This window comes from Mus caroli, chromosome 9 (genome assembly GCF_900094665.2).
Source record: "Mus caroli chromosome 9, CAROLI_EIJ_v1.1, whole genome shotgun sequence".
Lineage (NCBI taxonomy): Eukaryota > Metazoa > Chordata > Mammalia > Rodentia > Muridae > Mus > Mus caroli.
The window spans coordinates 34,628,593-34,640,372 of record NC_034578.1 but is presented as its reverse complement, the minus strand read 5'-3'; the positions used below and the strand labels follow the sequence as shown (position 1 = coordinate 34,640,372).

General features: G+C 34.8%; 1 protein-coding gene across 1 annotated transcript; it reads right to left on the bottom strand.

The window, feature by feature from the left end:
• Window positions 1-7,557: 7,557 nt before the first annotated feature.
• On the bottom strand, window positions 7,558-8,511 carry LOC110301313 (olfactory receptor 8B3-like). Its single transcript, XM_021171737.1, has one exon. It carries the CDS (start codon window positions 8,488-8,490, stop codon window positions 7,558-7,560), a length of 933 nt encoding a protein of 310 aa, XP_021027396.1. The 5' UTR covers window positions 8,491-8,511.
• Window positions 8,512-11,780: the final 3,269 nt, after the last annotated feature.

Below are 11,780 nucleotides of genomic sequence, written 5' to 3'. Positions count from 1 at the left end.
TTTTTTAATAATTTTGGTTGACAGTCTCTCATCTTTTCTGAGTTCTAGCTTTCATTCTCTATGTACTCAATTTTATATTATTTTTATTCTTCATCAGGCTAATTTTTGCTTCTAATATATTTTTATTATTAGAGGAAGTGTGGCCTCTCTCTAGAGATGGTTAACTCACCAGGAACTACACTCAAAGAGAAAACTGACTCTCCTTCTCCCTACAGCCTATAACTGCTAAGAAAAGAAACCCAACTCCCTTCTTATGCAAGGATTTGACCTGTATAGGGCTTGGACAAATCTTATGTATGATTTTACAATTATTCAAAGTTTGTATGTGTAACTTCCATTATGTGTCCAAAAGATACATTTTCCTTGTATTAATCTACTCTTTGGCTCTTATACTCTTTCTTTTCCTAATTATTAACAAGACAAATAATTTTGTACAATATCAATCACATCCCATATGAAAACATGTTTTTTGAAATTGAAAGAAAAAGGAAGGAGCTGAACCAATATAGAATCATATTCAGTTTTTTCTTGTCATGAAACTTCAACTCATTGATGAGATTAGCAATATATACCTTGGTAACATTTGTTGACCTCTAAAACAGGTTAAACTTTGATAAAATGAAATAAGTACATTGTTCTTAAAAATTCAATAATAGTTCAGTTACTCTCACATCATAGAAAAAAGTCTATGAATATAGACTAATAATGTTCTATCCAAGTTGAGATAATTACATCAAAATTCTGCCTTCCCTAATATTCCCAATATCTCTGAGCAGTTTCCATGTCCCATTTTGAGCAGAATTTTAAATACCTTTCATTTGAATCTGCATAATATGGAAAATAGTGACTTATATTTTAGATCTCTGGACTTTAAGGTTAAAGGAAGACAATAATAAGAATGGAATTTAGAAAGTCACAGCCTTCTTTCTTTCTCTCTCTCTTTCTTTCTCTCTCTCTCTCTTTCTCTCTCTCTCTCTCTCTCTCTTTCTTTCTTTCTTTCTTTCTTTCTTTCTTTCTTTCTTTCTTTCATTCTTTTTCTCAGACAGGATTTCTCTGTGTAGCTCTGGCTGTCCTGGAACTCACTCTGTAGACCAGCCTGACCTCGAACTCAGGAATCCATCAGTCTCTGCCTCCCTAGTGCTGGGATTAAAGGCATATGCCACAACTGCCAGGCAGAAAGTCACATTTATCAAGTTTAAAAAAAATACAGTTTCTTTATTTTCTTTTCAATTACTTACTTAGCTGGTTTTGAGGGAGCAATTTTATCATAGATCTATTTCACGTATGTTCAGCTAGTATCTCAAACTGAAACTCATAACTTAGTATCATAAGTTAAAACTATCTCAAGAAGCAGAATAAAATTATCACCTTTCCTTTTTATGTGTAAGAGTTTCAACGTGCTACTAATGTTATCATGCAGTCTCATATAAACAGGGTAGATAATCACCCAGATTTCTCAAAGGATAGTTTCCTTACGAATTAGGGAGATAAGTGGTTTATAGCTGTACCTTGGACTTTCAATTTGTCATTATTTCCTTAGGGAACTTTGATATTTTACTCAAGTTTTCCTTCACTTTAGGGATTGGAAATCCTCCAGGGAGAATGAAAACTATGTAGTTTCTAAGTCAGTAAGGTAATAGAATAGGAACTGCAGAATCCTTCTTAATTAACACAGTATCAGAGCCATAACTATATACACATCAATCTGTGAAGATTCTGAGAATTAGGCATGGCGATCCAGCTTCCTTGCATGCCATGATACCAGCCACACTGGATTGACAAAGTGGAAACAAGTCACTCACTACTCCTGACATAACACAGAAAAAGAATGAAAACACACTCCTAAGAAATGAATGTAACAAGCATACACACATTTAGTACCACATTTTGTTTACCTGTTTGTTTGTTTGTTTGTTTGTTTTTAAGATTCTTTTTTATGTATCTTGTCTCACAGGTCTTTCTGAACAACACAGTACATACTCTGATCTCAAACGCCAGTAAGAAAGGAATCATGGGTGAAAGTGGGAGACTGTATAGTTAATACGCTCAAGTCAATATAGGGAAAAGAGTTGAAAAATCTCACCCATAGTTTCTCCTAATTAAAAAAATAAATGGTTAAGTGTGGTACTTGCAATGCCCTAAACTTTCCATGAGTTAATCAGATCTTTGACTATTGTTGAGAATGTTGAGCTATTATTGAGTGTTAATAGGAATTAACATGCAGTAGATTCATTTTCAGTAACAATAAGATAGATATGGGGATGTGTAAATGATATCACCACCATACCTACCCAAAATGTGTCAGGAATAAAATATGAAAACTCCTAGAAACACTATCTCCCAGCATCACCTCCAGGGTGGAAAGAAGTATCTAATAGATCATGATGCATCTTATTTGAATACTGCTTTCGGGTTGGTTTCAGGCTCTGTTCTTTCAGAGCTCTGAAGGAGTCTTTCATTCTGATCATCTGGGAGCTACCCGGGACAAAACAAAACAAAAGTTAATGCTATATTTAAGCATTTAAAAATAATAATACCAATACTTTTCAAACTCTTCCCAAATGTTGAAGGAATGTTAATACATAGGAAATAATTTTATAAGTCTAATAACTAAAGTCAAACAAAAATAGTCAAACAAATATAGTCACTCACATGACTATAAGTTTTTCTTTAATCCAGCTAAATATTAAAATAGGTTAATTTGGAAATTGTTGTCTTATCAAGATTGTTTTCAAACCTTTTCCTTATACTTATTTCTTAGTAACTTTCTAATACAGTTGGGTATGTTTTGTTGTACACTTTTTTTTTTTTTACTTTTTGTTGGGATTCATTTGTATATAAGCTTATTTTCTTAATTACCTTCTCATATTATTCATTTGTTATATTAAAATAGAATTGATATGTGTGTTGACACTTATAGATTGTTGAATGTTTGTGTTCATTATAAGATGTTTGTTTGAATCTTTAGAACTTTTGAGTATAAGGCCACATCCTTTCTGAATAGGATTCATTACTCTTCATTGTAGCCACTTGCATTGTAATGCTAATGGGCATTAAACAGTTTGCAGGAGAGGGCCTGCAAATCGCTTTTGAGAAACTGTCCCACCTTGATTCTGATTGGTAAATAAAGATGCCAGGAGCTAAAAGCTGGGGAAGAAAGACAGAGATTGGATTTTAGGATTCCTGGGGAACCATGAGAAAGAGGAAGAAAGAGATCCACCATGCCAGGAGACTGTGGAGAGAGGGGAGACATGGGATAGAAAAGCAAGGAGAACACCTTGGGCTCTGGACCAAGAAAGTGTGGCCTACATCACTGACTAATTAAAATTAAGAACAGACAAGATGGAACATAGAAATTAGTAAATAGTAACTAAGAATTATTGGTGGAGGTAGATTCTAGCAGCATGTAGGTTAGTAAGTTTCCCAGCTATTGTGCTTTTTAGGGCATATTAAAATGTCAAAGCTGTGTATGTGTTTTTTATTCTGGAACATGAACCATTGAGGTAGTAGCAATCTCGCTTAGGATTTATTAATATTACTTCTACACATCATGATTTCTTGTTCTTTTACTCCAGTGACTCAGTCTAGAACTTTCAGTACCACATTGAATAGAAGTTTCAGAAGATTTATCACTGTAATCTTTATCCCAGCATCAGTGTTGAATGAAATCTTTTTCTTGGTCCTTATATTACATAGTACCCTCATTCTGTCTTATGATTTTGCATCCCTTCTATAATGGTGTTTTCAGATGTACCACTCTTTCTATTTACAGCACACTTTCTTCAGCACATTTAAGGAAAAATTTTATCAATTAATCACTTATTGCTAAACCATATCACATTTCATGCTGTAAACAGTCAAGGATATGAATTAACCTGAATCTACACAGAGAAGACTGAAGACCAATTATTTATTCCCTCTCCATTCTCTGTACATGTGTAATTGTAATATATGTACTTTCTTTATGTGTGATTGTAGAATATATACCTGTGTGTGTGTGTGCGCACACATGTATGTATGTATATACATGTGTATACATCCATGTGTATACATATGTGCATGCAGGTATACATTGAAATATGTGTCCATGTATATGGAAGATGTACTTTTAGACATATGTGTATCTGAATCTCTAGGTGATGAGTTACAAAATGCTCTAACCTAGTATTATATGGTTCAAGAAAACGTAAAGAGTCTTATGAACTTTAATAGGAACTGTAACACGTCACACTAATTATGTTATTATATTTTGTAACAGGTATAGTAATCAAGCAACACTCTATATGTTAAATATCATCCCTGGCTCATATAGCCCAGTTACTAGAAAAGGTGTAAGAGCTACAATGTAATTAATGCCTCCTATAGGAAGATGGGTATAGATAGGGCACTGGAAGTACTTTGTTGGGATCTGTCCAAAGCCTGTAACTGGGGGTTTAGAAAGAGTCTCCATAGAAGCAATGGCCAACAGAAAAGGATATAAATGTTTTTTATGACCGCAAAGGTAGGTCTTATTGCCAATAAAAGCCTATCCATTTACAACCTTCTTAATTGGATTTTGGGAGAAATACTGGAAGTCCTCAGACAACAACCCTAGCTATCCACATCATATTGGTCCACCACAATAGCTGTTATCTGTATTTGCCATAATAGTTCATTAATCTTTGAATAAATAGCCAGTTTAACCTGATAAGGCCAGCCACATCCATCCTCTGAAAATGTCAAATGTTATATCTCAAGTTATCTTTGAAGCAAATATGAATAGTTAGTGCTTCAAATAAAGGATTATAAAAAAGGACATTATCTTGCCCATTAAATTCTCTACTATCTTAAAAAGACATTGTCTTAGCCAGGGGATCATGTCACCTACCTTTAATCCCAGCACCCAGCAGGCAATGATAGGTGCCTCTCTGTGAGTTTGAGACTAGCTTGGTCTACAGATGGAGTTCTAGTATAGCCAGGGCTGCAGAGCTACACAGAGAAACCCTGTCTTGAAAACCATAAAATAAAATAATAAAATAAAAGGAAAGGAAATAAAAGGTAATAAAATAAAATAAAATAAAATAAAATAAAATGACAGTCTCCAAAAATTCTCACCAACAGTTTAATCAAAAAAACAAAGGAAAAAAAAAACATTTTGTTTGCTACCTGTGTCTTGTCCATTCTGCAACTTTATTTTATTAGATATTTTCTTCATTTACATTTCAAATGTTATCCCGAAAGTTCCCTTTACCCTTCCTCCTCTCTGCTCCCCACCCACCCACTCCCACTTCTTAGCCCTGGTGTTCCCCTGTACTGGAGCATATAAAGTTTGCAATACCAAGGGGCCTCTCTTCCCAATGATGGCTGATTAGGCCATCTTCTGCTACATATGCAACTAGAGACACGAGCTCTGGGGATACTGGTCAGTTTGTATTGTTGTTCCACCTATCAGGCTGCAGACCCCTTCAGCTCCATGGGTACTTTCTCTAGCTTCTCCATTGGGAGCCCTATGATGCCTCCAATAGATGACTGTGAGCATCTACTTCTGTATTTGCCAGGCATTGGCATAGCCTCATAAGAGACAGCTATAGCAGGGTCCTTTCAGCGAAATCTTGCTGGCATATGCACTAGTGTGTGGGTTTGGTGGCTGAGTATGGGATGGATCCCCAAGTTTCTGAAGAAATAAATTGAAGAAGATCTCAGAAGATGGAAAGATCTCCCACGCTCATGGATTTGCAGTATTAATATAGTCAAAATGGCTATCCTGCCAAAAGCAATCTACAGATTTAATGCAATCCCCGTCAAAATTCCAACTCAATTCTTCACTGAGTTAGAAAGGGCAATTTGCAAATTCATCTTGAATAACAAAAAACCTAGGATAGCAAAAACCATTCTCAACAATAAAAGAACCAGTCTGCAACTTAAATTTCATATAAGAATAGTACATAAAAGTCAACCAACTCAGGAACTATTTGTCTTTATAAAAACCAATTAATACACTAATGATTTGTCTTCAGGCCCCCTTTGAGATTAAATTTGCTATCCAATAACCTGAGTATTCATCTTGTCAAAAGAAATTATCCTTATGATATTTCTAGGAATTTTCAGAAAAAACATTGGAGCTAAAGAGAGAGCTATTTTTCTAACATTCATGTTTTAATTTTGACCTTCCCATCTAGAGTGTCCATGAATAGCTCCATGGCAGCTCTCTTGCCATGGCTGTCCTCATGCTGCTTGATCTGCTACAAATGCAGACAATATCCATCTTCCAGTATAAATACCTCTGCTAATGTGCTGTCATTAAGGATTGTTATTGTCATATGACATTCATAAACTATGAGGGAAGGTGATTTCCAAATCTTCCCTTAAAATTCTCTGTAATGAGTGGCTTTGAATGTCTAGCTTCTTTCATTCCTGGTCTAGAACCTAATATTTCATGTTTTTTTCTATCCTTTACCTTATTATCTTGTAATACAGAATAACACTCAGATAACTTTAGTTATAATATTATGAATAAACTCAACTCTCTATTCTAAAAGGTTTTATCTGCTCCTACAAAAACAATAATCTCCAACAATCTACCAACTATAATTAACAGAGTATATGTATATATGTATGTATATATATATATATATATATATATATATATATATAAACATGTGTGTGCATATATATATACATATATCACAGGAAAACATAATCTTTTTAAGAATGAAATTATTGCTGCAAAGTTGTAATTCCTCAAATTAAAAAAAAAAACCAATAATATGAATTAAGAATACATATATCTAGGAACAGTTGACTTGAAATCAGGAAAAAATAGGAAAATCTAGTCTATGAATATAGTCTATTTTATTATCAGTAACCATTGTTCTCTCTGGGCATCAGTATTCAGTACACACACACAAGTGAATGTAAGCAAACTAAGATAGGCTGATAGAGTTGTTTCCCAATAGAAACAGAAAACACAGGGTACCGGTGCAAGCTGTGATCTATCTGACAGTTTTTATGAGTAGTTAAAGTATTTATTTATACTACAATGGAGAGCACAGAGAAAGGAGGAAAGGCATTGTTCTGACTTGCATTCCCTAAAACACATTATGAGTGTAAATGAAAAAAAAAATATCCTACAACCAATGACAGATGATCAGACTTGTACTAGTCTACTTGACCAATTGCAGAACCATTCTGTTTTCCAGAAGAAAAAAAAAAACCTAGAACTTCATAATAATAATGGAAAAGCATTTTTTATATTAAGAATAATTTAAAAATGCAAAAAAAATCATTAATAATCTTGAAAATGGTAAGAAAAAGAAAGATACTTTAAAACTATGAGAAATCAATTTTAAAATGATTCAAATTTTATTTTTTGCACATGAACAAAATAAATGTTGCATTAATCAATATGTAATGTATCTATATTCCAAAGCATCTTGTGGTAAATTTTAAATACTAAATTTGCAAACAGAATAGTGCCTAAGGAGGAAAATAGAGTAAAATGACACACTGAAAAGCATTTTAAGTAAATTCAAAATATCAGCATGCCTCTAACCACAGGCAGGTACATGTTGTCTCCTTTCAAAATTTCCATCTGCTCAGGGTTTTTCTCAGGGCTATTTTGACATCTTTGTTCCTTAAACTGTAGATTAAGGGATTCATCATGGGAACCACATTCGTATAAAATACAGAAGAGGTTTTCCCTTGATCCATAGATGAAGAAGAAGATGGTTTGAGATACATAAATGCACCTGATCCAAAGAAGAGACAAACTGCAATTATATGGGAACTGCAGGTGCTGAAGGCCTTGGACCTGCCTTCATTGGACTTGATGTGAAAAATGCTGGAGAGGATGAAGCCATAAGAGATGAAGATAGTGATGCTTGGCACAATGATGTTGATTCCCACAACAATGAAAACTACGAGCTCATTGACATAGGTGCTGGTGCAGGAGAGCTGCATCACAGGGAGGATGTCACAGAAGTAGTGGTTGATGGTGTTAGCATCACAGAAGGTCAGTCTCAGCATACATCCTGTGTGAGCCATGGCACCAGAAAATGCCATTGCATATGTACCAAGCATAAGGTTCAAACACAATTTAGGCGACATGGCAACAGTGTACAAGAGTGGATTACAGATGGCCACATAGCGATCATAAGCCATTGAAGTCAACACATAACACTCAGAAATGACAAAAAAGCAGAAGAAATATAGCTGGGTTAAACATCCCATGTAAGAAATTGCATTCTTGCTCAGTACAAAGTTCATCAGCATTTTTGGAGTGAACACAGTAGAATAGCAGAGGTCTATGAAGGACAAGTTAAAGAGGAAAAAGTACATAGGGGTGTGAAGGTGTGAATTTAGTACAATAAGAATTATCAAACACAAATTTCCTAATGCAGTAACAATATACATTATTAGAAACACAAAGAACAGAGGTATTTGGAGATCAGACTGGTTTGTTAAACCTACCAGAATGAATTCAGTCACCAAAGACACATTTGCAGAGGCCATTTTTTTTTTCTCTAAGAGAATCTGCAGACACAGGAAAATGTTCTCATTAGAAAATGATCTCTCTTCCTATCCTGGCTCTTTCCCCACCAGTGAAGTGTGGGTTGAGTATGTGTGAGATTAGCCCCACGTGAGCATATAGATCGGCAAATTATCTTATACAGAGAAGGACAGTGATAATAATGTAAATAAAATTTCTAGAAAGGAAGTTATGTGAAATTAGATAGGGACAGAGCATTTTATTGTATTTATTTATTCTTTCAATAGAGTCCTCTCTACACACATAAAACTGGAGGCTGAGGCCTTGGCCACTTACTTGTGGCTATGGATATTAATTTAAGTGTGGTAGAGCTAGGAATAAGGCTAGGAGATTTTGACATAAGAAGAAATGTCATGTTGAAGTCTGTTTCATAGTAAGAAGGATGTTTATACATGTGGAATTCAGCAAAAAATTCAGAAACTTCTTACCTTTCCTCTTCAGTGTACGTAGCAGAGAAAATTTTGAATTCCAAGGCTTTTTATGCTTTTATTATATTAAGAAAATATAGTAAAGACTAAATCCTGATATACTCTGAAAGAACTTCTGAACTACAGGTGATATTTTGTTATTAGAATTTGGAGTATCCTCCAACAACAGAGGAAACTAACTTTATTATGATCCTCACACTGCCACTAGATAAGGCAAAGTTTTTTTTATTGTGACTTAAATGGCTCAACCCACGTGCTTATAAATTTAATAGAAGTAGATTCACTCCCTTCCCAAGAGAATAGCATGTAAATATAAAAAGGAATGAGGTGATTGTATTTACAACTTGGATCATGATATGCCTTTAGTGCCCCTGGGACTTAAAAAATTTTGCAAGTTTCTCTTTAGGGAAAATACACCTTCTTGTGGATATGGAAATGTAAATTCCCAACTTCCCCAATTATTTTGATCTCTATAGAGGAATCTACTGTTTGGTTCATTGTTGCTTTCTTCATCTTAATTAAGAATTTCCAGCTGAATATACTCCAAGCTTCCTAATTACTTTGTTTGAAAAGATTTTAATGATTTGATAAATAACTTCAAGTTCTGCAGGCTATAGAATGCCAAATATAGATAAAGATATAGATGATAGATAGATAGATAGATAGATAGATAGATAGATAGATAGATAGATAGATAGATGATAGAAATAGAGATGAGAGATATTATTTAAATGATTTTAAAGAAACAAATCAGTCAGTAATGGGGTTATAATTTCATGCTTTCAATACTAACATTTAGAAGAAAATATTTTTATCTTATGAATTGTATTTTAAGTACTTTTCTCTTAAAATCTTTCTTTTAGTTCTTACCTTATTTTTGCCTATCCTAAATCACAAAATTTCCTCTCTTATTATCTTCAATAATCCTTACATTTTAGTGTTTGCATTTACTCACAGTAAGTTGCAGATATTCACTGTGTGAAAATTTTAAAGATATGAGTCAAGTATTCATATTAGTACTCTTTTTGTTTTTATAAGGATTTATATTTGTTCTATTATCATTTGAAAATCTTGTTATTTATACATAATTTTCAAAATCAATTGACTTAGTACATGAGAGATGATTCATGTACTAGTATGTTCAGTTCAAATATTCCACTGGGCAGTGGTGCCCCCATGTCTTTAAATCTATCACCCTGGAGGCAAAGGTAGGCAGATCTCTGAGTCTGAGTCCAGCCTGGTCTATAGAGTTCCCAGAACTAGGCAGTGTTACTGTCTGTATATTGCTATGATCATTGAACATTAAACATAAAATATTCCTGAATGCATATGTTTAGTGACTGAAAAAATGCATGGAAACCATTGTAGTTATAGACTTATTCAAAAGCATATCAAGGGCATAGAAAAGATTATGAATATTTCCACAAATTTCGAGAAAATTATCAGAATCTCAGTTTAGATAAAGAATGTTATACCCCTTTTAGCAACATTTTTTTCTTGCAAGAAATATTTTATTAGGACAGTTAATTATTAGGTATTATTACAAAGAAAAGTAACACTATAAGTTCTTTTGTTTATATTTTAAATTTACCTTAAGTCATGTTTTTATTAGGGTGACTTTATGAATGTCAGGTCTATACTCTTTTCATAAAATTGAGTTTATATAAAAGGTTAAATATGCCAGAAAATTCTACATTAAATTTTTCCCCTTCTTCCTTTTCCCACCTTTATAAATTCCTCCCCCATTGCCCCTCCCCTTCCCCTCAGATTAGGGGAACCCTCTTATGTACCACCCCACCAGGGTACATCTTGTCCCAGCAGGTCTAGGCATATCTCTCCCACTGAGGCTCAACAGGCACTCTAAGAAGAGGAGGAAGGGATCCAGGATCTGGGAACAGAAAGAGGAACAGCCCCTCTTATGCTTGTTAGGGGAACCACATGAATGGCAAAGTACACATTTGCTACAATGTGAACTTTCTAGGTCCAGCTCCTGCGTGCTCTCTGGTTGTTGGCCCAGGCTTTGAAAACCCACTGGTCCTAGATTAGTTGACTCTGTGGGTCTTCTTGTGGTGTTCTTGACTCCTCAGACTTGCTCACTTCTATCCTCAACTCTTCCACATGAGTCCCTGAGCTTTGCCTGATGTTTGGCTTGGGTATCTACATCTGCCTCTATCTGTTGCTAGGTGCAATATCTAGGAGACAATTATGCCAGGTTCCTGTTAGCAAGCATAGCAGAGTATAATTATTAGTGCTAGGGGTTGCCTCTTTCATATGGGATGGATCTCAAGTTGGGAAAGTCCATTGTTGACTTTTCCCTCAGACTCTGCTCCATCTCTATCCCTGCATACCTTGTAGGCAAGACACATTTTGAATTGAGGATTCTCTGGGTGGATTGATAACTCACTTCCTCTTATAGAAGTCCTGTCTGGGTACAGGAGGTAGCCTTCAGTCTCTATATTACCCTCTCATAGGAATCTAAGCTAGAGTTACCCTTCAGAGATTCCCTGTATCCTCTCCTATCCCAAGCTTCCAGATGATGCCCACCAGAGATGTTCATCCCTACCCCAAACTGCTGATTCCCATTCTCACTCCCAGACCACTTTTGACATCCTCTCTTCTCATACCTGTTTAATATCCCCAGTCTCCTCCACACCTTCTTCCCTATCCATCAACCTCTCATGACTATTTAGTTTTCCCTTATGAATGAGATTCCCACATCCTTCCTCAGGACTGCCTTCTTATCCAGTTTTTTTTTTTTTTTTTTTTTTTTTAAATTCTGTGGGTTGCATCATGGAGGTACTTTACATATCGTAAAATGTCTATCT